Raw genomic sequence first — 27,426 nt, forward strand, 5'->3', positions numbered from 1 at the left:
TTTCAATACAAGATGTTGGCAGATTGACTGGGTCAATTAAAGAAAGTGACCCAGCATTTTGCTAAGAGAATCAGTCACTTATTTATGTTGCCCTTAGTTAGGACACCATAAAACTGGTGACAGCAGAGTATTGGTAAAGTGTGCACTGAATTATTTTGCACCACGAGGAACCTTTAAAAATGTTTATGGCTGAACAACACCTTTACTGTACAAATAATCTTTATGCTTTGTTATGATATATTTAAATAAATGTATTGTATAATTTTAGATTATCTATTTGTTTTTGCTTGCTTTTTGCATTTTTTCTTCTTTATTTTGATCTTTTAACATTTTTGTTATTCATTATACCATCACTTCCATTTTTACCCTTTTTATATTCTTATTATTTTTCTTACTTTTGTTTATTTTATTCTTATTATTTTTCTTACTTTCGTTTATTTTTATTTATTTTTTATTTACTTTTTGTGAAAACCATTTTGATAACACGTTCTTTGCCTTTCATTGCAGGAACATTTGTCGTTCAAGTCACAGCCAATGATGCAGACGATCCAACCTATGGAAATAGTGCAAAAGTCGTCTACAGTATTCTGCAGGGACAGCCATATTTCTCTGTTGAGTCTGAGACAGGTCAGAAGACCTTAGCTGTGTATTTGTTTCTCTAATTGAAGATGACATGTTAAGTCAAGCTAGGACATACTAGACAAAACTTGAAAGAGATTACATTTTCCACCCTGCACAAACTGACAAACTCAATCGAGCAAGACATCTGTAAGCATGACACCAACGTTATTAGAAGCTCAGAATCAAAGCTGAAATATAATTAGGGTTGTACACAAAATAGCTTCTCTTGGAACAAGAAATAGAACTGAGATTTCTTCAGAATAAATACTGCAAATAATATTTACTCATAGTACCCAGCTATGTACTTCGATATCAACACTCAACTGGACATTTCTTAGAAAACCAGTTTCCTTCGAAAGAATGGACACATTTTTTGTTATCCTTTTAAATTCAATATTTATGCAAATTAATAATTTCTAAGTGTATACATTATTAAAGGGACAAGAAACCAACCATAAATCCACTACTGCAACCCCTTAATGCCAAACAAAACACAATTCGGGAATATACCCCCTTACCGGCTCTATCAGGGAACCACTATGTATGAAAAGCTGACGATGTGTCATGGTGAGCAGAGACTCCTGAATCGATAATTGAGAAAAAAATCAGCACCGCCGTATTCCAAACTGGTCACTTTATTTGTAGAAACAAGTAAACACTCAAGTAGTAAAAAAACATCACTTTCTTAACGCGTTTCGGGCACCCAGGCCCTTTGTCAAAAGAATGGTATGATAATGAACATAGAAAAGTTAAAATACACGTTTAGAAAATGGATCCACCTATCAGGAGAAAAGTTTCATAAACAGATGGGAGGCAACATAATGTTGAATCAGCCTCAGGGTAACAACCACCTGTGAATGGAATATACTTCAGTAAGTCTTCAAAGCAAGCAAATAGAGCACTGTTCAGACACACTTGAGGTGCTTTTGCAATACAATCGAAAAAAATACACTAAAAACAAAAGCAATAGATTAATATACATAAAATCCCTGATGTTAATAGTAATATTTAACATCCTGTCTCCTATTTAAACCTGTTGGGAATCTGGTTTCAAGCATAAAAATCCAGAAAGTTTCCCTTGCTAGTAGTTTTTTCTTATGCCCCCTCTGTATGGTTTAAATACCCTTTCAATTCCGCAGAAGGTGAAGAAAGATAAATGACCCCTGTGGACATCACGGAAGTGTCTGGAAACTGCAGAGGTGTTCAGTGCATTCTCATTGTTCGCATGTTTACGGATCCTTGTTTTTAAAGTATTAGTACTGCATCCCATGTACTGCAATTTAGAGGAAGTGCAGCAAATGAGATACACAACATACTTAGTGTTGTAATTAATATAGGATGACATTTTAAAGGTAATATTGGTTTTGTATAATGTAAAGTTTTTTTGCCCGCACAGTACACAATGGTTTTTCAGAAAGGAACAAGCTGGGGGATAGTATAGATCCGACCGTACGAGCTCTTTTTGCAACACATTTAACTCCCCCTTGTAAAATACCCCCCAAAAAATTGTCTTGGTACAAAATAGGAATATATTTATTTATGATATTGGTAACCTGTTTGTACTCCTGGCCAGGGCCGGTGCAAGGATTTTTGCCAACACAAGCAAAGCTACATTTTGGCGCCCCCTCTCGCATCTCATCTGGCCCTGGTCCCGTCTGCAGCAGCTCGCTCCTCCTCTGTGTGGTCTTGGTATCTTCTCTCTGCTTCAGACAATCGCTGGTTTGAGAGCCGTATTTTTCGCCCTCTAAGATACACCTAGGTTTTAGAGGAGGATAATAAGAAAAAAATATTTTTCATTACACCTCAGGTCAGACCAGCAATCAGACCCCCAATGTTAATCAGACCTCAGCTAACAGCCCCAATCAGACCCCCAGTGTTAATCAGACCTCAGATCAGCCCCCCATGTCAGACATCAGCCCCCAATGTCAGCCATCATGCCGCCATGTCAGCCATCATGCCCCCATGTAAGCCATCATTCTCCCATGTAAGCCATCATGCCCCCCATGTCAGCCATCAGCCCCCCATGTCAGCCATCAGACCCCCATGTCAGCCATCAGACCCCCATGTCACATTTCTCCCCCTCCATGTCAAATCACCCCCCTATGTCACATCAGCCCTCCATGTCACATTTCTCCCCCTCCATGTCACATTTTTCCGCCCTCCCCCAGGGTGCGCCCTAAGGCAGCCGCTTGGTCTGCCTTATGGTAGCACCGGCCCTGCTCCTGGCTATATGCTGTGGAAAAAACAATGCACTTCTTTTTGGACTGGTTCTCATGCTCCTGGAAAATGGAGCTAGTAAATCTTTCCTCCTGGTATCAGAGGCATATTTTATGCCTCGTTCCAAAGACCAGGTGGGATATTTCCTACCCAAAAAACGGCTAGAAATTATCTGAAAAGTCACATCATCTGAGTAGTTACGTCTAGACTTTATAAATTCGCCCCTTAGAGTATTTTTAATGATGTGTAATGAATGACATGATGTCGCATGCAATAAAGAATTGCCCGCAGTAGGTTTAATGTAAGTGGCAGAGACAATGTCATGATTTCTTGCAGTGAGCAACAGATCCCAAAAATGTATACTCATTGTGTCAAAATTTTAAGTGAAACTTAAATTTCAATCATTGATGTTGATAAATGTTCCAAAAGCAATGATGTCCTCCTGACGACCTTCCCAAATAAGGAGGAGGTCATCTATAAATCTACCATACCATATTAGGTGCGATGAAAAGGGATTTTCTCCTGAAAAAATATAAGACTCCTCCAACCACACCACAAAAAGGTTAGCTAACGAAAGTGAAAATTTAGCCCCCATCGATGCGCCTCGCACTTGTAAGCAAAACTCACCATCAAAAACAAAATAATTGTGTTTTAACAAAAAATCAACTGAGGACAAAACTAATTGTTTAACCCATTATTATGAGCCTGTAATGCTAATTCATGCGGTATGCTGGAGTACAAAGAGGCCACATCACATGTTACCCAGCAGTAACTGGATTTCCACTGAAGGTCCTGAAAGGACTGCAAAACATGCTTGCTAACCTGGGACCTGTAGTACTAAAGTTTGCAGGATCCTATCCACCTACTGACCTAATCTTTTATTCAGGGAACCTATGCCTGCAACTATGGGTCTCATAGGAGGGGGAAACACCTCCTTATGGACCTTAGGTAGTGAGTGGAAAATGGGAACAATTGGATGAGAGACAAGCAAAAAATCTTTCATTTCTTCATCCAAAACCCCTAAAGACAAACCATCAGCCAGAAGATTGGCAAGGGAATTTCTAAATTGTAACGAGGGGTTACAGGGTAATTTCCAAAACGTAGAAGTGTCACACAAAAGCTCCATATTGACTTTTAGTTAGATTGTTAGGATGCTTATTGTTTAGGGAGGTTCTATGGAGGCGAACTAGTTCTGAAAATCACCCAGCACTAAAGTCCTGGACCGGACAAAAATCAGGATTTGGAACAGTAAATGCTGGCACTTGAGTACTCTTCCTCATAGATTCGGACTCTAAGTGTCTCAGAACAGTACTTGACAACTCATCCTGATGATAACAAAGAAGGTTGAACAGTAGAGATATTCAATTCATCATTAGGAAATGGACTATGTGTGACATTTATTTCATTTGACTCAATCATGTCTATTAAGGAAAAATGTATCTTAACAGTCAATAGCCGAGAAAAACGATTAACGTCCACAATAGTCCCAAATTAATCAAAATGACAGCTCGGTGAGAAGCCCAACCCCCTTATTCAGGAGTGAGATATGCTCCTCACTTAATATCTGGGCAGAAAGGTTAAGGACATTAGTTATTTGTGCCTCCTGGAAGGATAGCGTATCCTTCCTCCCTTGCCGGTGTCCGGTTCTGCAAATGTGTTTTTTGCACAGCTTGCACAATTGGGAGTAAAAGGACATGTCGAGTCTAACTCAGAAGTCTCCACGTCAGAAAATGACACTTTATTCTGTTTGGTGACTGAAAGTCCTTTACCATATTTCGGTGTATCAGAGAAACGTGAATTTCTTTTCCAGTCATATATTTTATTACTCTCATAGTCCAGATTGTCTTGACTGCATTTGTTCTTTTTTATTTGTGTGATATCATTTTCCAATTTCAACATGCTAATTTTCAATTTGTCATCAAGTTTTTAGAAAATTTGTAAATCCTTGTGCAGCTCCAGTAATTGCTGTATCTCCTTTATATCCACATGTAAGGACGGTAATAATTTCTCTTCGTGTTCCACAATAAGTGCAATCAATTTAACAAACATTCTGATAGGATTCCATTCCATTTGGTAGAAAAATCCTCACCATATATTGTTGTCGGTTTCTTTTTTATGCGGAGACCCCTAGGGATCATACGTTTCTCAAGATAGGTTTTTAGACTGGTCGAATCCCACCACACCTTTGTTTCTTTTATTAGAAGATCCTCTAAACGAAACATTAAATCCGTTACACCTAAAACATCCTTTTTCTCCACATGAAAAATTGTTGCAAGTTTTGTTAATCTATCCGAGCAATCTCCTACACATTTACCTCTTAATCTCCCACTGATCAGCATCACTAATTCAGACAGTGAAGTAATAGATTTTAATACAAATATACTGTGCATAACTGTTAAAAGCGTGTTCTAAGTAAAAAAAAAATACAAAAAAATACAAACACTGTTGACATTCTGAAACATGTCATGGCTGCCGGATTTAATATGTGAGTAATGTGTATTTCTATCTTATTATATATTTTTCTACAGTTTTTTATTACTGTTATTTTCCTCAGGCTTTTATTGAAAAAAATGCAGAAAAAAAATACCGGTATTTGAAATATTCCAGTTTTCACAATGGCCATTAGAGAAGTTACTGTTTTTGACAGTGTACTTGTCAACTTTGCTGTGTAGACCTGGAGAGAATGAGCAGAGATCTCACCATTAGATGGTGGATGAGTTAATTACAGCTCCATTGTACTGCTGGAGCCCTAGCTATGGCAGGATAGCAAAACTATACACTAATTGCACAGGTAAAGCACCTGTATGCATCTTCCCTGTCACTCTAGTCTCTGGGGGAGTGAACTGTACTCTATCAGTTCCTGGAGACTGTAATAATCTATGATATATCACAGTTAATTGACTTCCATTTATTCCAAATGCCGTAAAGCGCAGACAGTGCAGGAGTAAATCTTCAGTATAGCAGTTTTAAAAAGTAAAAACATGATTGATTCAAAGTATGTAAAAAATGTTTATATATATTTTACACACGTTTTATGGTCCAAACACAGAGTTGCCTCCATTCTAGATTTTACTGCACATCAGAACTGAGAAAATAAGACCAGTGAAAATGGAAAATATGCTTTATATGTACACCTTAAAACTCCATAATGAAGGACAATGCTGTCAGCCTGTGGACACGTTGTGACTAATGTCAAGGAAATGCTTTACATAAAGCTTCAGAGAATGTATTAATACATTGCAAACACAATGCAAAATGCATAAAAGAAAATTCCTGCCTTTAAAAGAATACATTTGTCCCACGAAAAATATTCTACATATTTCAAACCAACACGCGGATCTGAACACTTTTGTAATTGTATGTAATCAAATATTTAGCATAGTCACTTAGTTATTCGATAAAATGCATCTGTATAGTGCCACTTAATTTCTTATTTCTTTGACCGGCTCACTGAGAAGGCCGCACATGCTCAGTTTCATCTTTCGACTGCCTCCTGACCTGTGATAGGGAGAGCTGAGACACGCCCCCTGAGCTGCAGCAGAAAAGACACTCCCCTTGAGCTGCCAGCTTGATATAAATCTAGCAGAGCAACGAATGGGAGGATCTCTGGAGGTACAGGACTGTTTCTAGCTTTGTTAGAAAGGTATTGTCCTGTACTGTGTGATGTCTGATTTTCATTTTTTACATTAGTCATGTAAAAAATAAATATTACACCTTCTGTATGTTTAATGGGTGCACTGCCAACTTCTTGAGTTCAACAGATATTTTATAGAGCTGCCATGTGTACATGTTTGTGTATCTATGGTGGAAAATAAATGCCCCCAAAAATGAGCTTCTTAATCAAGAGACTGAGCCAGAACCCAAATTCCCTTGAATGCCCATTGAAGCTCTTAGCGTAGGGCGTGGCTCACTTTTTATTCTAAGGATGATTACGTTTTGGACAACCCCTTTAATACAATTATAATCAAGGTTACAAGACATAGTCATACACACATGTACACCTTAAGCGTATTCTTGATTAAAATAAGAAAACACATTCACAAAGCTACTTATACACAATTAATAATGCTGGGCCTGCTCTGATTAAAAGTTCAATGCCTTTTAGAAATGCAAATGTAATTATGATGTCCTTATTCTGTTTCTTCCTCATTATGGTATAGCACTTTGATGAAAAGCATCACATATAGGAAGGTTTTTGAATGAATGCATACACCATTAACAGATGAGGCAGCGTTACAAAAAATATACACAATAGCAAATAATTCTATACACTTCTGATAAGTGCCAAACACATTGCAGTCTCATGTGTAATTAAAATGTTAGTCATGTTGCATATTAATAACGTATAATTTCATATTTACACCTATACATAAGGAGTAAATGTGAAATGAACATTTAGGTCAGTGGTATATGAAGCTGAATTATAGGAGGGAGTGTAAGAAGTGTTGTCTGTGCCATAGGACTTGTACAAATTAAAGGAAAAGAGACGACCACAAGAAACAAAAACATATGTTTACTAAAGATAACCTCATTTGAATGAGAAACCTCAATCAGATACCATCAAACTCATATCAGTTGTTTTCTGCTCAATATCCAAAAATAGGTCCAATCTGCCCATTTCCAAAGGCCATTCACTAGCCATCACCTCGCATGAGAAACTTTAAAGGCTATGTACACCTTTAGGGGCAATTTATTTTTATTATTGCATTGTACTTATTTTGAGCTAAATTGGCCTTTATTAAAAATATGTAAGGCTACTTTCACACTTGCGTTCGGAGCGGATCCGTCTGGTATTTGTACTGACGGATCCGCTCCTATAATGCAACGGAACTGTTTGCATTATATTTCACTAAAAAAGTCTAAGTGTGATTTGTAGTCAGACAGATCCATCCAGACTTTACATTGAAAGTCAATGGGGGGCAGATCAGTTTGAAAAATGCACCATATTGTGTCACCTTCGAACGGATCCGCCCCCATTGACTTCCATTGTAACTCTGGACGGATCCGTTTGCCTCCGCACGGCCAGGCGGACACCTGAACGCTGCAAGCAGCGGAGGACAGACGGTGCCAGACTGATGCATTCTGAGCGGATCTGCATCCACTCAGAATGCATTAGGGCTGTACGGATCCGTTCGATTAGCCCCAAACGCTAATGTGAAAGTAGCCTTATCCTTTTTCTGTACATAGCTGAGATCCTGTAGTAGCAGTCTGTGGATTTTCTGTCTTTTCCGTCAGACCAGGAGCAGACAGACTCCTTATCTCTGCTCTCTGACATTATAAACACTCATTATAGCTCAGTTCTTACCTTACTGATAAGAATGTGTCTTAAGTAAGTGTTTATGACCTCTCAGTAGTTTAGAGATAAGGTTTATTAGATGACTGGGCACAAAGTGAAAGTACTAGTCACAGAGTTAGAAACGCTGTTAACCCTTTGTGACAGAATTGCTCAATATTTTTAATAAAGTCCAAATGAAAATATGATTTTTAGCCAAAATTTAGTAAAATGCAATCATAAACTAAAATTGCCTCCGAAGGTGTACAAGACATTTTGTAGAACACCATCAAAAAATATACTGTATTACCTTGCTGCCTATTTGAAAAGTATTTATCATCAGGTAGTTAACCTGTTAACTGAGATAACCCATCTACAGTCCTTGAAGAGGGTTACAGCTATGGCCCTATTATTAGCCTCATTGTTGAATGCCCTCCTGGGGACCTCCAGAGTTACGTCCTCGTTCTTGTGGAAATTGCTCTATGTATATTGTACCGTCCGTCTATAAACAGATGTTACAACTAGACTGCAATAAAAAGAGAACTTTATTTTTTTCCTTGTTAAAAAAGAAAAACGTCTGTTGCCAGAATGTAGTATAGAAGACCAAAGGGAGAAATCTAGTTGTTATAATAAAAATCTTTCTCAACTTTTATTACCACACAGACACTTCAGAGCTAGCTGTAAATATACATTGTGTAGCCAGTGCCATTGACTTCAGTAAATGTTTATGGATCTCTTGATGCCCAGTATGTAGGTCACTGATATTGTCACTTACTGCTCCAAGGATGCACTTCAATATTATACAATTATTGTTTTTATTGCAGGTGTCATCAAGACCGCCTTGTCAAAAATGGACAGAGAGAACAAGGAGCAGTACCAAGTGGTTATACAGGCCAAAGACATGGGGGGACAGATGGGAGGACTGTCTGGGACGACAACTGTAAATATCAATCTGTCAGATGTCAATGACAACCCCCCACGCTTCCCTCAAAGTAAGATCCATTTACTGTTTATTTTCTTCTGAGCTGTCCTAGATTACGGAAAAATAAGAACTAAGGCAAAGAAACGGTTTCCTCACATTTTTAAACCCACAGGGATGGAAATAGCATTAAATGTTGCTCTGCAGAGCATTTTGATTTATTTTGCTGGCAGATTTTTCAGCCTTCCAGCTTTACCAGAATATTTTGAATTCTGTATATCCTATATATCGATGTGAAGGATAATGTCTTTGTTTGGAATTGAACGGAGTGTGCTCTTACCCTGAACGAGAGAGCTCCTAACGTTTATTCCTTAGAGAAACTATTTGTGATTCCTTTAACCATGAAATGTAATCATGTTTGAAATGAATGTATCTTTGCACATTTTCTTCGGCGTGCGTTTCAAAATCTCTGAAGCTTTAACTTATTTTATTCTCGGAGTTCATCACAATGTAGCATCTGTCTTGAAACTCCCACTGTTGTTTGTCATGGAGCAATACCATAAAACAAAAGTCAAAGGGAAGAAAAGCAGCACAAAAGTGCTGTAATTGCATTATGGAATAAAAATGGAGTCAATATTTCAAATGTCCTCTGTCTAGCCCCAGGCTGTCCATTACAGCTGTACTGTTTGCTAAAACACACAAAAGAACATTTTTCAATGTAACCCAATCAGAGGTTTGGGATTATTGGCCAGGAAAAAATTTGCAGTCAATAGACCATTCTGTTGCTTTTAACATACATTGCCATTTTTGTATAGTGTAAAACAATTAAACATTTTTTACCAAATTTATCTAAATGAATATCCTAGGATGATTCATTTTGAATTGGATCCAGTGGTATGAAGCTTCTTGTTCCTTCACATGCTTTGTCCCTGGCAGAAAGAGACAAATATATTCTGTGGGCATCTTATGTAGTACAGTAGAAAAGTAGATTTATTTCAACACTGATGCACAAGGAACAAAGAGAAGGTACACATTAAAATGTCAACATAGACCACTATAAGTTATAAGGGGTTCCTCACTGTGTGAACCCGGATCATGTTCCAGTGATTGACATTTTTACAGAATTACAAGTTTATATTATGTAGCATATTGTTATGACATAGAAATAGCTAAAGTGTGAAAAATATAAATATAAATAGCACATCAGAAAAAAAAAACTCGTATGCAAGATTCGTCCTCCAACTGAACTGGGTTCATCCAGTTGCTCTGTTGCATGTGGTAGGATCTTATGCCCATATCTTTTTTTTTTCCCAAGAATTTACTATTGCCATTATATTGCGATTTTTTTAAATAAAAGATACCAATACTAAAACACACCATGTTTGTTTTGAATTCAAGCCAAAATACATGTATACCAAATTGTAAATTGTATTTTTGGAGCAAAAAACAGAAAGATCTTGCTGATAGTGTCATAAAATTTTACACCACCTGCTGAAGGGACTGGTATGATTCAGAAATGCATTGATATCTGTACACCAATAAAGGTCTTTGTGTTAAGGGAAATCTGTAACATATTTCTACCATTTGTAACCCATGCCAATGCACTGTAGTTCCCTTAAACATCATTTAGACCATACCATTGTTAGCTTTATCCATATTTCTCACTTCACAGAAAATGAACAGTATGCAAATAACGCACAAAGTGCCCAGCAGGACATCGTAAACAGTTCAAAGGGCTGAAGACCACTCCCCAAAGAGCCCAAGAGTTGCTAGAACTAGATGACAGATTCCCTTTAACTTACAACCACCAGCATGATACTATATATTTTTTTTTAACTCTGAACACCGCATTGTGTATGGGATCCTAGAGACCACTTAAGAGAAAGCAAAATCAGCTAGTTTAAACCCAAGCCCACAGTGGTGTTGTGTCTGGAAACAACCTGACCAAGCAAGAGGTTTCCTCCCTCTGGATAACAATAATTCTTTTGCAGGGGTTTTCTATGAAGTTTTCCAATTTTTTTGTGGGAACTATTTCTGGTACAATGGCATAATGGCCATAAATATAAGGAGGCTTAAAGTTAAACTGTCATTGCCAAGTAAAAACACAAAAAACTCCTTAAAAAGCATTAGATATGTACCTAATGTATGGAAGCCAGACATGTTGAGTGTGGTCTTCCACCTTCTGCTTCCCCACTACTCTCACAACATGCATTCTCACAAAAATGTTAAGGAGGAGATTAAAGATTGCAGATTTTGAACATTTGCAGAGAGCTGAGAATGGCTTTCTCCTTATTTACTAATCCAAGAATATACAGGATGCCATCGTGTAGAGCCTCACCATTGATGTGGCTATGCCAGACATAAAAGAGTTTGTTCTACTTCATGTCCGTGACTGTGAAATGCAAATCTGACCTCTTCAGAGCCCGTGTCGTACATACATATGTGCGTGGCACATACATATTGGAGTGGTCTTAGAAACTGACAAATGATAAAATATAGAAATGTTATAAAATATTGGAAAGTTTTGTATGGTGTTCCCAGTTCAGACAGCCCATGTCAATATTCAGACCTGCATGTCTCTTGATGCTTCATTATGTACAACTTGCAAAGAACTGAGCTTGTTTTCTTATTTGTTGCTCAAAGTCTGCACAGATACACAGGGAGATGATAGCTGTATCAGAAAAATATAAAATTAATTTCTGATATCTGGATAATTCCCCTGTCTGTTTTCAGTTATGCACTCATTGCTCAACTACTTCTGCTGCTTTAATCTGTTCATGGTATTTCTGTTACAAGTCTCTTCAGATGATATTTTCTGAAGCTCTGTGAAGGGACCATTAAAATATTTTTGAAAGCTTCTATTTTTCATTCTCCAGGTACCTATCAATTCAGGGCCCCAGAGTCTTCCCCTGTGGGTTCTACAATTGGCAGAATCAAAGCTAATGATGCAGATGAAGGTGTGAATGCTGAGACAGAATACAAAATCATTGATGGAGATGAACACAACATGTTTGAAATCATCACAGACAAGGAGACGCAGGAAGGAGTTGTTATTGTCAAAAAGGTAACTCAAAGTGAACATAAAAAGTGCAGAGGAAAAACATTTTCCTTAATAGGGCAAAAGAAAACAACTATTTTTGGGTCTGGCTCATGTTAGATTCATAAAAAAAAGGTTTCATTTTAAAGATTTTGTTTATTGCTTATTTGAATGATATAAAATTGCAGACTTTGAAGACTGCTATGATGGAGCGTGCTTGGAAGCACATTCATATTCTTCACATACTTGCTCATATTCCATGATGTCCATTAGAAGAGAAGAGATTTAGAGGTATGCATTAGTTGGCAGTACATGCCATGGCTTACTGTTTCAAGGACATTAAGGTGCCCTAATCGAAAAGAAGTGATGGAAGTTACCACACATTTCTATTTTAGTAAATTATGCTATTACCCATTACTTAACAATTCAAGTCAATTAACTGTGTCATACTATTCCTCTATTATCCTACCTAAAAAGGCATAGATGAATTGACAACTGGGTGCTGCTATTTTACCATGTGCCCCCACGCAATGAGTTCTGATTACCCTAATACCAAGATGTCAATTTATTCACACATTTCTGGGCTGAATAGCAAGATGAACAGTAAAATTCCAAGTTCTAAGAAAAAGGTGCTCGAGAACTGTTAAGGGGAATACAATTATATAGTAAAACCAGACATGTCAGATGATAGCTCCTCTTTAAATGTAATATCATCGAGTGGAACTAACATTAAAACTTTTGGTGCTTGGTACATGTTTTTAATGTTTTTTTGTGTAAATGTGGAACTGGATGTAATGAACTGTTTATTAGCTTAGTGTATACAATTATTTCTTTAATGGGCCATTTGAACCATTTTGGAACAATTTCAAATTATTTGTTCTTTAACAATAGTAAGGTTGCAGGAACAGGTTTTTCAGATTTGCATAGTACACAAACTAAAATATATAGCACAAATGTATAAACTAGGGACGTGTAAATGATGAAAACCATGTTTATCTTTAATGGCTGCTTAAATATTTCTACCTCAGAACTGCAGTATCAAATCTCCTTCAATAAAATCAAATGTAAGAACCTACTGAGATGTTGTTGAGTAGATGTATATAGAGGCAATGTTTTGATGGGAATGCAATCAGCAACAGTAAGCAACACACCACTGAGGTGTCAGCCGCTCCTAGGACCACCTGTGGAGCGGCTGTGAAGATTTGTGATAAGCCAGGCTATTCTGATTGCCAATTAATGATACTGTGGCATAGTTTGGAGAACCCTGCGATGGATAACGAGCACAAAGACAATGCTCGTTGATGGTAGATGAAGTAATGAATTGCTGTTTGTTTTGTACATTTGTCCAAGGCGTCCTCGTACCACAGATTAGTGGACCAATAATCCATCCAACATAAAATTGATGAATAAGCAAAATAACTAATTGCCTTTGACACTTGTGAAGTTAGAAATCCAATACAAGTCTGTAAATCCATTGACGCTCCATGCAGAGATGATCATTGACAAGCATGGCTGTTTGTACAGCAAAGCATTCATCTTTTATGTCTGTGATATCAAGAGAGCCCTTACATGAACACCTTTTATCTTTTGTAGCAGCATGAATCACACTGATCAAAAGTGTATATATATATATATATATATATATATATCTACACACACATTTGCTCTGGGCCATATGTATATAGGCCAGATGAAATGTGATCTCTCCCCTATCTAAATCTCTCTTGATATATGTTTAAATGTTCCAATATCACTCTTACAGAGAGGTTACTATAACAAAGGATATTGACATTGTTTCCCCTGAGCTGTGGGTATAAACATGGTACTTGACTTTCCATTTGTAACAATGATGTTAGAATTCCACTTCTACAATATTGTTATTCTTAGAGGTCACAATTCACACAGCTTTCATAGCTCCATACACTGCTTAGGAGCAGATAGACTGAGTAAAGGATTTCTACTAAGATGAACTTATTCTCTACCAATGGTATCCCCACCAATCCTAGGAACAAGGGTCCCAACTCCCCTGAATGAATGGAGCACCAGTCATTCTAATTATTCTCTATGGGACTGCCAGATATAGTCTGGCACTCTAAGTGCCTATTTTCTATATTCATCTGTGGGTACGGGATATGTTTTCATTTTCATGCCCACACTGAAGACAGCATAAAGTAGTGGCACACAAATTTCACCAGTCTGTCACTCATGAGCCAATTGTGGGTGCCTAGAACCAGCAGTCTAATAATCACAGCCCTGCCCTGGAAAAGAGTCACAGCTGCCTGAGAAGAGTCACTATTATTCATCAGCTCCTTCTCTCCCCATGCACAAGCTGATGATTGACAGTTTTCTCCTAAAGAGAAAAAAAAAGGAGAAAACGGACAGTCATCAGCAGGGGGGTAAAAAGAGCAGGAGCTCATTAGTAACTGGGACTCTTCTCAGAGAGCTGGGACCCTTCCCCAGCATTGGCTGTGATGATTAGACTGCTGGTTCTCAGCACCCACTATTAGCTCTTGATTGACATACCACTAAAATCAGCTGGTTTGTCACTAGTTTATATCTCCCTCAATAAGGACAGCATAAAGTAGATGACAGGTTCCGTTTAGAGGTAGGCAGGCCTCCTCCTCCTTCTTCTCTCTATAGAGAGAGCAATACACACAGCATTCCGAATATAAATCGATCAGTTGTTTTCTTATGATCTCTATAATCTCTATATGTCTCTATAATCTTGTACATTTATGTAGTATACAGAAAACAATTACAAATAAAAACAAGTTATAAGAGATACAAGTGAGACATTCCCATTGAATATCCTGCCAGAAACATGAATAGGGGTACTTTCACACTTGCACCAGAGGATTCCAGTCAAAACGTATGCAAACTGATGGCATTTGTCAGACGGCTCAGGATCCTCATCCTTCTGACAAATGCATTGAAATGCCGGCTCCGTATCTCTGGTGTCATCCGGAAAAACAGATCCGGCATTTATTTGCTTTCCATTCAGAATGCATTAGGATAAAACTGATCAGTTATTTTCCGGTATTGAGCCCCTAGGACGGAACTCTATGCCAGAAAAGAATAACGCTAGTGTGAAAGTAGCCTAATCAAGGTTTCGCTTGTTGTTTTTTTACAAGTGCCAACCCTGCACCTGCAGTGTATCTGAATATATTTCCTTACTCAGTAGAAGACATATAGGAGGATACAACATTTAGCAGTCATACATACATGTTAAAAAAGTTTGAATGATCAACCACATATCTACGAAACACTAGATTCCAGTGCCCAGTCCGTTACTGCCCTTTCAGGCTCCTATTCAGTATATAAGCTGGAGTACCCTAACACACTTAACTTTTATATTCTACATCTAACATATGTGCTTACAGTGGTGTTTAAAAGTTTGTGAACCCTGCAAGATTTTCTAGATTTCTGCAAAAATTCTACCTAAAATTTCATCAGATTTTCACAAGTCCTAAAAGAGTTAAAAATATTAAAATTGTTTATTTATTTATTTATTGAGTAGGATTATCCAATATCAGGTCTAGGAATCACAAAAATATGTGAACTGGTGTGGCCGCTTCTACAGCAATAACTGCAACTAAATGTTTTTGTTAATTTTTGATTAGTCCTGCACATTGGCTTGGAGGAATTGTAGCCCATTGTAGGTGAAGTTTTCTGGTGTTGGGCATTCTCCCATGAACTGCTCGCTTCAGGTTTGTCCACAACATTTTTATTGGAATAAGGTCAGAATTTTGACTTGGCCATTGTAAAACGTTAATCTTCTTTAACCATTCTTTGAAAAAACAATTTGTGTGCTTAGGGTCATTGTCTTTCTGCATGACATTCTCATGAGATTCAGCTCACGGATCAATGGACTATCATTTTCCTTTAGTATTTGCTGCTATAATTCAGAATACATTGTTCCATCAATGATGGCAACCCATCCTGGCCCAGATGCAGCAAAACAGGCCCAAACATGATACTACCACCACTGTGTTTCACTGATGGGATTACGTTTTTTATGCCAGAATGCAGGGTTCTCCTTTCTCCAAACATATGGATTCTTGTTTAAAACAAAATATTCTGTTTAGATCTCATCCAACCACAAAACATTGTTCCAATACTTGTCCAAGTGAACTTTAGCAAGCTGCAGATGGGCAGCAATATTCTTTTTGGAGAGTAGTTGCTTTCTCCTTGCAATCCTTCCATGCACACCATTGTTGTTCAATATTCTCTTATGGTGGTTAGCTAATGTGAGAAAGGCCTTTAGTTGCTTAGAAGTTACCTTGGGTTCCTTTGTGACCTTGCAGACTATTACATGCCTTGCTCTTGGCATGATCTTTGTTGATCGACCACTCTTGGGGAGGGTAATAATATCTTGAATTTCCTCTTGTACACAATCTGTGAATTGGGGGAGTCCAAACTCTTTCGGATGGTTTTGTAACTTTTTTCAGTCCTATGGGCATCGAAAAGTCCTTTTCTGGGGTCCTTAGAAATTACCTTTGTTTGTGACATGATACACTTCCACAAACTTCTGTTCTGAAAATTACGCTTTAATAGATCCCTATTCTTTAAATAAAATAGTTTGCACTTGTAATAATCTAAAATAATATTAGGTCCAACTTACACAGAAATATAGACAATTCTAAAGTGTTCACAGACTTTCAAGCACCACTGTACAGATATGTCCTTCGTTAACTTCCTTCATGGCCTAACATATTCCAAAATAAAATTGGGTTACAAAATTTGTGAAAATGTGAGGAAGGACACATTTGCATGATAACAAGGTCCATGAGGTTATGCATCAATGTTCCTTTGTTAAAGAAGATACTAATTCGCATTTCATAATAAACCATTGGAATTTTATTTTTCATCATTTTACTTTTCAGTTCTTTCCATTTAAACCCATAATATAACAGAATTAACACCTATAGCTTCAGGTTAGAGAAAAACCTGTAATGTGTACAACATGTAGAGTTCTCATATATTTTTTTTTCCTTCAGTGAAGTTTAATATTTGTTCCAAGCTCCTCAGCAAGGACAAATTATCATATAAATTACAAAGGGAAAAAAGAATAATTAAAAATGTTTAATTTTCTTTTTTTTCACCTGCGTATGTGTGTAGAAATGTATATTCTATGTATATTAACACGGAGACATTAAAATAACTTTGTCATTATTGTGAATACTCAGTACTCTCAACCAAATGTTATTTTCATATTTTATGAGTAGTATATATTGTCGGCATTTTTGAGGTCATTGTATTTTGTGGTAGACAAACAGCAAGTAGCTTACCATGTAAAAAAAATTGGGTCATTTATCGAACTGGTGTAGAGTAGAACTGGCTTAATTGCCCATAACAACCAGATTCCACCTTTCATGTTTGACAGCTCCTTCGGAAAATGAAAGGTGGAAACTGATTGGTTGCTATGGGCAACTAAGCCAGGTCTACTTTACACCAGTTTGATAAATGACCCCAAAAATGTTTATTCATCTGATTGTTGACTTCACAAAGATCATAATCCCTTAAATAAGGGGCCTGTTTTGGCCCTTTTTTCATTCCCACCTTTCGAGAGCCAGGATTTTTTTTATGGCTTGTATAAAGGAATTGTCTGTTAGGAACTCCAATTCCAAATGCCATGTTTAGGGCTTTCTAAGTAGGAAAATTAAGGTTCACTAATAAAGACCCTCATCTGTTCCCTTCCCAAAGTGAAGAAGGGTGACATGGACATGCTAGGTCTTCACTGTGGAGGACCTAGTATGTCCATGTATTACATAGGCAGCCCAATCATTTCATTGTGAATTGTGCAATGTTACACCTCTCCTGTGGTGGCACTCCTAGCGAATTCAAGACATTTTTCATACAAATTATATCTAATTGCTGGGGCCCCCTGTGGTCAGTTTCACAATGGCAATATTTTTACATGATGGATTGCTGGATGATGAGACTTTTACTGTAGTAATGAAAAATAATGCTTTTTAATGCTGTAATCATTATGGAAGTTCAAGAATTCTATGTGAAATATTAGCAGAATCTTTGACTCTGATCATCATTGCCATGTTCTGATTTTATCCAAAACCTAAAATTGATTTTAAGGATAAACCATTTTGATAAAATTAGAGTGGCTGAACAAGCTATAAACTGTCAGAGGTTTTCCATACAAAGAATCTGATTGCCATCTTTGAAATAGATGTCTAAATCTAGAATTAAAACGTGCAATGAACCACACCACACAAAAAAGGAAAAATGCTAGAAAAAAATGAACTAAGAAACTTGTGGAACAGACTCAATTGTGTTAAATTTCCTTATTGTTTATTGCCAAGGATGCCCCAGCAGTACCGGATTGCAAGGCTGGTAAAATGTTATGCTTGTTGGAAGTGAAAGGTTAGGCTTTTGTAACTCAAGAATTTGCATTCATTTTACAAGTTGTTAATTGTCTTTTGGATAAAAGCATACTTTTTTTTAACTTATAATGTCCTTCTGCCCTTACATATTAATTTCCTTTTATGCCAACTATTTAATAGTCCTTTTGGGTCATCAAGTTCAACTTGTAGATTGATATTCAGTGTGAAACTTTGCTAATGTTTTTCATTGCTGCTATCTGTATACATCAGCATCCATCAATCCTTGGTGTGAGGGATCTCAGTACATGAATACAGTATTTATAATTATGCAACTGCTCTATTATTTTTAAGTGGCTGTTAACCATTTGTATGCCATTCAATATAATAGCTCTTCAGGCCTGTCATTCTAATATAATATGCTTCTCTTACATAGGGGATTATATTTTCATGACATCTGCTTTAAGATAGTTATTGGTGTATTTTGGGCAGATTATTTAATTATATGCATATCCGAACTGGGTTTCTAGCTCTGTAAACTTGCATGATCTGCAGAACCAAACTAGTGCAGAACCAAAGTAGATGTATCAGTCGTATGCACTGTCCTAAACATTATTTTCCATTCTCAGAATAGGATCTTCTTATCTTTCAAGTATGGATCGAATTTGTGGTCTACACAGTTGTCATAAGTGTGACTGGTATTTGTTGTTATAGTAACATAGCTGATCACAGCCTTTAATTTCTTGCCTTCACTTGAAAATGGATTGAGCCTCTCTCTCTCTTCTGGTATCTTTCCCTCCTCTTTGAAACATTCTATTGTAACCCCACTACTAAAGAAACCATCTCTTGACTTAACTTGTGCTGCTAACTACCGGCCTGTTTCTAACCTCCCCTTTATCTCTAAACTCCCTGAACGTCTTGTCTACTCTCGCTTAATAAGCTATCTTGCTGCAAACTGTCTTCTTGACCCCTTACAAACTGTCTTTCGCCCTCTTCACTCTACAGAAACTTCCCTTACTAAAGTGTCTAACGATCTCCTTACAGCAAAAAGAAATGGTGACTATTCTCTACTGATTCTGCTGGATCTCTCTGCAGTGTTTGATACCATAGACCATAAACTCCTCTTCACCATGCTCCACTCAATTGGCCTTAAGGACACTGCTCTCTCTTGGTTCTCTTCCTATCCCTCTGGCCGCTCCTTTAGTGTATCATTCACTGGCTCTTCTTCTCTTCCTCTTGATGTCGGCGTTCCTCAGGGCTCAGTACTAGGTCCTCTACTATTCTCCCTTTGTACAGTCCCCCCCATCGGACAGACTATCAGTAGATTTGGCTTTCAATACCATCTCTATGCTGATGACACCCAACTATACACGTCATCCCCTGACATCACCCCTGCTTTACTCCAAAACACTAGTAATTGTCTGTCAGCTGTCTCTAACATCATGTCCCCTCTGTATCTAAAATTGAACCTCTCAAAAACTAAACTTTTTGTCTTTCCCCATCTACTAATTCACCTAAACTTGATTTTTAATTTCAGTCTGCAGCACTATCATAACTCCTATGCAACATGCCCGCTGTCTTGGGGCCACATTTGACTCTGATCTTTCCTTTGTTCCCCATATTCAATCACTTGCACGCTCTTGTCATCTGCACCTCAAGAATATCACCAGAATCTGCCCTTTTTTTACGGCAAAAACGGCAAAAACTCTTGTTGTTGCCTTGGTTCATTCTCATCTTGACTACTGCAATGCATTACTAATCAGTTTCCCTCTCACTAAACTCTCCCCCCTTCAGTCTGTCCTAAATGCTACAGCCAGGCTCATCTATCCATCCAACCGCTACACTGATGCTACTAGTCTGTGCCAGTCACTTCACTGGTTGCCCATCAACTACAGAATACAGTTCAAACTTCTCACCATCACGCACAAAGCTCTCCACAGTGCTGCACCTACATACATCTCCTCCCTCGTCTCCACCTACCACCCTACTCGTGCTCTCCTTTCTGTTAGCGACCTAGGATTAATAACCTTCATAATTTGTACCTCTCAATCCCATCTTCAGGAAGGAAACGGAGATAATAAAGGGAGAGCCAGGAAAAATTTAAAATTCCATTCTCCCCATATCTTAACCCCTTCTACCCCAGGCCAGTTTTCACCTTCCTGCCCAGGCCATTTTTTGCAAATCTGACATGTCACTTTATGTGGTAATAAATTTGGAACGCTTTTACTTATCCAAGCCATTCTGAGATTGTTTTCTCATGACACATTGTACTTCGTGACAGTCATAAATTTGAGTCAATATAGTCCACCTTTATTAAAGAAAAAATCCCTGCAAATCCTTGCAATTTTCAAAATTTACATTTCTTTGCTTTTAAAACAGAAAGTGATACCTCATAAAATATTTATTACTTAACATTCCTCATATATCTACTTTATGTTTGCATCATTTTGTAAATGTCATTTTATTTTTTGGTGACGTTAGAAGGCTTAGAGTTATGTTTTAGTGTCTCTATAGTCTGAGAGCCATATTTTTTTATTTTCTGACCGATTGTCTTCGGTAGGGGCTCATTTGTTGTGGGATGAGATGACTGTTTGATTGGTTCTATTTTGGGGGACATACGCCTTTTTGATCACTTGGTGTTGCACTTAATAAATGATTTTAGGTGACCAAAAATTGCTCTTTGGCACAGTTTTTATGTTATTTTATATAGTGTTCACCTGATGAGTTAGGTCATGTGATATTTTTATAGAGCAGGTTGTTACGGACACGGCGTTATCTAACTTATCTACTTTTTATTTATTTATCTTACTTTAACACAATAATAGCATTTTTGAAGCAAAAAAAATCATATTTTAGTGTCTCCATTGTCTGAGACTCATAGTTTTTGAATATTTTGGCGATTGGCTTAGGTAGGATCTCATTTTTTGCAGGATGAGGTGACTTTTTGATTGGTACTATTTTGGGGAGCATACACCTTTTTGATCGCTTGGTGTTGCAATTTTTGTGATGTAAGATGACAAAAAATAGCTTTTTTTTGGCACTATTTTTATTTTACTGTTTTCACCTGAGGGGTTAATTCATGTGATATTTTTATCTGGTTGTTACAGACACGACAATATATAATATGTATATTTTTATTTATTTATTTCACTTTAATACAATAATTGCATTTTTGAAACCCAAAAAATTATGTTTTAGTGTCTCCATGTTCTGAGAGCCATTTTGGGGGGCATACGCCTTTTTGATAGCTTGGTGTTACACTTTTTGTGATGCACTTTAAACAGTTTATATTTTTTTATGGTGTCTATCAGACTGGGTGCATCATGTGATATTTATACAGCCGGTTTTAACGGATGCGGCTATGTCTCATATGTGTGTGTTTTCTTTTTTTTTATATCAAATCAGGGAAAAGGGGCTTTTTTTCTTTTTCTTACTTTTCTTTTACTTGTTTTTTTTATTAAAAACTCTCTTTTTGACTTTTTTTTTAAACTTTATTTCTGTCCCATTCTGGGACTTTACTTTTGGGGGTCTGATCCCCTTCTGCAATGCATTACAATACACCTGTATTGTAATGCATTGCCTGTTAGTGTATTACACTGAGTAATACACTCACAGGATGCCTAGGAGACCAAGCCTGAGGCTGGATCTCCTGGGCACCTGTAGAAGGCAGCTCCCGATGCTGTTCAAGGCATTGGGAAGCCTCTGCAGGGCATAAAGCTGCCTTCTTGCCCATCGGGTCCCTGCCACAGCAGCGCTGGGACTCGATGGGCTCCCTCACCCGCCTCAAATCCCTTCTATTTCACGGTCAGAGCTGATTGAGGCATAGAAGGGGTTAATACACCAACATTGACTTGTGCAGCGATGCCTGCTGATACAGCAGGGGCCTGGCTATCAGGGACTTCCGGACCCCTGCAGTGATCGGGCAAGCACTGCTTCGGTGCCAGCCCGATCACCATGACGTAATAGTATGTCAAAAGCCGGGAACGCACCTGCCGCCATGGCGTACTATTATGTCATATCTCGGGAAGTGGTTAAGCCATTTATGCTCTGAGTTTCTTTGTTTATATAAAACATATTCATACCTTTTGATCTTATTAACAAGATTTAGCCATGTATTTATACTTGGAGTATTAGATATAAACCAAGCCCGTGAAATTGAGAGCCTTGCCAAAAACATTATTTTAACCAAAAGAATCCTTTTATACTTGTGGCACCGAACCTTGGAAAGATCACTCAGAATTTAACACTCCACCACAATTGGAATCACCACTTTCAATTTTTTGGTAATATAGTTATGAATTGTCCCCCAATATTTTTTTTGTTCAGGACAAGTGGGCAGTTTCTTTAGCCATAAAGGTGTAACATAAATTCTGCGTAAAATATTAATTTGAACTGATATATGATTGAAATTATGAAAATCTAATTCCACATTCACCAATATATCATCCCAATCATCCGATTTAATCATTGGGCAATCCCTTCTCCAGGCATTTTGTCCAGGGGAATGTATATTCATAAATCGTGCATTAATTAAATATTTATAACATTGAGAAATGTTACCCCTCAGTGTTGTATTTGCTATAAAGTGGAACAAAAATGTGGGGTGTCTATATCAAAAAGTGATTTTTCTTTTATACTAGAAAGTGCTGAACGTAACTGAAGATACCTAAACCAAGATAAATTAGAAATATTTTCTCTTTGTTCCAATTCCAAAAATTAAAAAAATTGGCCATTCCCAACCACCTGTGCAAGATAATAAATGTTATTATTTTGCCAATAGTGATCCCCAACCAAATCATCTAGGGCCTGTAAATAAGAATTATGCCAATGGAACGTACAACAGAGGGATCCCTTTATTCTCAACCAGTCTCTAATGGTACTCCCGGACTTAATAAGTAGCTTCACAGCAACTCTGTAGTCCTGTTGAAGATTGATTAATTGACCCAATTCCAATAAAGTAAAGATGTTGTCATGTGAACAAGTCTAAACCAAGGTTCTATAAAATGGGCTTTTCTCCCATTCATAATACTGCCATAACTGTGATGGTATAAAATAGCCCTTGAAATGGGGAATATTTAAGCCTCCCAGTTCCAACGACTTGTAGAAATACTTTAATTTAAGCCTTACTCGCTTTCTCCCCCAAAGTAGGTCATTGGTGATTCCTTCAATCAGTTTTAAAAACTTATCTTCAATCCATACTGTTCCTAAGGATGTACAATAATTGGGGCAAAATTACCATATTTACAAACGATATTCTATCAGCTTTAGATATTGAGAGTCTGAGCCATATCTTTATTTTAAATCTCAATTTAGTTATCAATAGGAATCAAATTGAGCTGTGGAAAGGCTTCAGTCTTGGATGAAATAGTGATGCCCAAATATTCAAATGAGTCAGAAATCTTCAAATTACTAGAAAACTCCTGAGTAAAAGGTTCTAATCTATCTAAAGGCATCAGAATCGTCTTAGACCAATTAATATCAAGGCCCAAAACCTCACTAAAGGAGTTGACAACTCAAATAACTCTCAAGAGTGTAGTATTAGTATGTTGTATTTAAAATATGTTCCCAATATCCCAAACCCTTCAATCCTGGGATCCTCCTTGACCCTCACAGCGAGAGGCTCAATATAAATATTGAATAATAGTGGAGAGAGTAGGCATCCTTAGCAAGTACCTCTTTCCAAAGAAATATACCTTGTAAACATCTTATTGATATTCAACCTCACCTTAGGGAATTTATATAAAAGCTTAATCATATTTATAAACTTACTCCCAAATACCATCCTCTCTAATACCCTTCAGAGGAATCCCCGTAGAGACCCTATCCTTTTCTGGATCGATGACACAATTAAAGTCCCCGTTCACAAGAACAAGGCATTCAGGCCATCGATCCATAAAAGTTAATAGATAATTAAGTACATGAAGAAAGAAAGGGGGGATATAAATAAAGGCCAAATACATAGTGTCCCAGATAAGTTTCCATAGAGAAAGACGAACCTCCCTTGCTTATCGATGGAGGAGGCCCGGCAGACAAAACCAATCCCTTTATGAATTAATACTGTTGCTCCTTCTTGAGTGGCTAGTAAAAGTGGAATGATAAGTCTGGATAGCCCTTCCCAACCAAGGCAAGGGGTCTCCCCATCAGAAAAACTAGTCTCCAGTAAACTGACAATCGCTGGAATGTGTCTCTTAACCTGATCACAAACTGCCTGTCTTTTTAATTTATCGCCAAGACCCTGGACATTCTAGGTTAGAATTCTAACTGACATCAATCAAATAAAAAAATAAAAAAGGGGGAAAAATAGGAGACGCATCGCAACCCACCCCAATAATACATAACCCCCTCAATCTCCTGATAGCCACCTTGTTAGGACAGATCTCTCAACTAAGAGCACCTCTCCCCACCCCCACCCCCACCTGCCACAGTGAAAAATAAAAGATTAGATATTATTCTGATCAAGCCAATCTACCACAAGGTCAGGAGTATCAAAAAAGAGAGTCCCAGTATTTGACATTATCTGCAGTTCAGCTGGATAGATGAATGAATATTTAATATTCTTTACACAAAGTTGTCTCTTAACCTCAATATTAGAATGTCTCTTCTCTTGAATATCCTTAGAAAAAAATCAGGAAAAGAGGACAATCTATTTCCATTATATAGAGTAGGGGGGCACTCCCTTGCCCTTCTCAATATCATATGTCATGAGGCAAGTATCTTCACAAGAAGTATCCGTGGGTACCTTCCAGGAGTTGGTTTACCCCCTGAAACCCGGTTAGCCCTTTTCTTACAAAAAAGTGGAGAAAAATGCGCTTTCCAAAATTCTCCAAAATTAAGTTCTGAATCATCGCCGGGATTATCTCCTTCCATGCCTTCTGGTAAGCCCACAATTTGGACGTTACATCTCCTTGACCTGTCTTCCAGGTCCACCATCTTTTTTCTTAAAATATTAGCCTCAGATATCAGTGTGGTGATTTCAGTTTTAAAGATTTTAACTTCCTTCTTCAGGACCTCAACAGTTTTTTTCTATGGTAGTTACTCTGTCCCGTATTTTAGAGACATCATCTCTTATAAGAAGCACATCATTCTGGATCACCCCAAGTTGAGTTTAAATATTTTTTATTAACTCTTAATTTTTTTGGGACCGCACTTAGGATTTAATTTCAATCATCTCTCTCCACCCCAACCTCCTGAATGTCATGATCCAGTACTTCTTCCATTCTAGATTTGCCCTTTTTTTCTACATCTGAATCGTGAAGCTCTTTTTGTCCCGCTCTTGTAGTTAGAACCTTTGGGGATTTCCAAAAATTTTGGCCAGTTCTGTCAGTTTCTGACCAATTTTGGTAGATGTACAGTATACTCAGCAGAACATCTATTTTGCTTAGGGGCCTTTTATTTTTTCCCCTTTCCTTTTTCTCTTCTTTTTTCCTTCCTTCTCCCTTATTTTTCCTTCTTCCCTCCTCTTTCTTTTATTCTCTTCCTTTCCTTTTTATATTAATTACCTCCGAGGAATATGGTAGAGACACTCTAGACAAAACTTAAAAAGAAAAGAAAAAAGCCAGAAAAACAAAACGGGACAAAAACAGTTAATCTGAGTAATTCTTCCAATATGTGGCTAATAGTCATACAATAGTGTATTCAACAGATAGAACGAATGTTTAGATGTAACAAGGGAAACACAGGAGGATGAAGGGTATGCACAGGAGACAGAAAGAGGGATTGATCAGACATACGAACCAAAAAGGACGCAGGGCGACATCTCACCAAACCTCAGTCCCAAGTCAAATGAAGGCAATGGGCACAGGAGCGGAGGGTCCAGGAGCAGAGGCAAGGAAAAGCAGACGGAAACTGGAGGAAGCAAAAACCATCCACGAGCGCTTGGTGGAAGCAGGTAGCCCCGGTGCAGATCTATAATGAGAATCAGGCGGACCGTCTGTGGAGAGGAGTAAGCAGGCAGCAGAACCAGGGACCGTCCACAAACGCCAGACGGGAGCGGGCAGTCACAGCAGGGAAGCAGGCAAGATGCTGGAGAGGTTCAGGGCTCAGAGGCGGATCAACCGGGGCAGATCATAGTTTGAACAGCGTGGCGAGGTGGAGAGGGAGTATGGAGGCGCAATGTAGCGCAACTAGGTCATCACGTCCTCCAGCAATGATGTTTTGACGTGCATATGTAACTACCACAGCCATTTGTCTCTATATTGATAGCTGAAGACCATGATACTGGGTCCAACAGGGGACCCGGAAAGTGGTGGCATTGGAGTGACAGGGGAATGGTAAGGTGAATATTACTCAGTTTGTAATTTTATAGCATTCTAAGCTTATGACAAGCAATTTTGTGAGATGGGACAATTCCTTTAAGGAAATGGCAGAACTTCAAACATTGAAATATACAGTATGAAACATTGTCACAGCGTATAAATATGGCATCTAATACTTGAGAGCTTAACTTTAAGGCCTTCACATTTGATTGATGTCTATGTTAGAATCCATGAGGACTGTGCTATTGCAGATCTGCATTTGTAAAACCATTGGGAGAGTATATTCTAATATGGCAAATGTGAACATTCATCTAAAATCTGAACACATCTGGATGCTTTTTAATCATTGACTCACCTTAAATGTGTCTTTGTAGCAAGTACATTCAGTTCTACAGACACATTAATCAGCTTGCTCTAGTTTTTCTATTTCATTTTCCTGTTAGGCATAAGCAGCGTACAATTTATTGTACATGCAGCCTCTTGCTTTAGTTGTATTTAGATTAAATGTCCCATGAGTTTAGATAATTTGCAATTCATAGGTCTGGAATTTTATGGCTGCACATGGGTCCAGAGACACTCACAAGTCATTCTACAAACTCCAGTTGCTAGATGACTGTAAAACCTTTTGTGTTCATAAGTGATGCTCATAATATATATTCTGGGAAGTGGCCCAAGCTGAGATGCTAGAAAACATTACAGCATTGTGCAGCTTCAGTTGTTATGTCTTTGATACATTTCAATTATGGTGCCTGGCTTAATGTAAATGACAC

The 27,426-nt window shown here is 37.8% G+C and overlaps 1 protein-coding gene across 4 annotated transcripts in view; it reads left to right on the top strand.

The window, feature by feature from the left end:
- LOC122938642 (cadherin-6-like) overlaps positions 1-27,426 on the top strand; it is a 361,198-nt gene that overhangs the window by 247,300 nt on the left and 86,472 nt on the right. For all 4 annotated transcript variants that reach the window (XM_044294304.1, XM_044294305.1, XM_044294306.1 and 1 more), the window contains 3 exons: positions 508-627; positions 8,935-9,102; positions 11,906-12,093. In XM_044294304.1, the coding sequence (XP_044150239.1) occupies positions 508-627; positions 8,935-9,102; positions 11,906-12,093 (476 nt within the window). The remainder of the gene's footprint in view (positions 1-507; positions 628-8,934; positions 9,103-11,905; positions 12,094-27,426) is intronic.

The sequence above is a fragment of the Bufo gargarizans genome, chromosome 5 (assembly GCF_014858855.1).
Source record: "Bufo gargarizans isolate SCDJY-AF-19 chromosome 5, ASM1485885v1, whole genome shotgun sequence".
In the NCBI taxonomy this organism is placed as follows: Eukaryota; Metazoa; Chordata; class Amphibia; order Anura; family Bufonidae; genus Bufo; species Bufo gargarizans.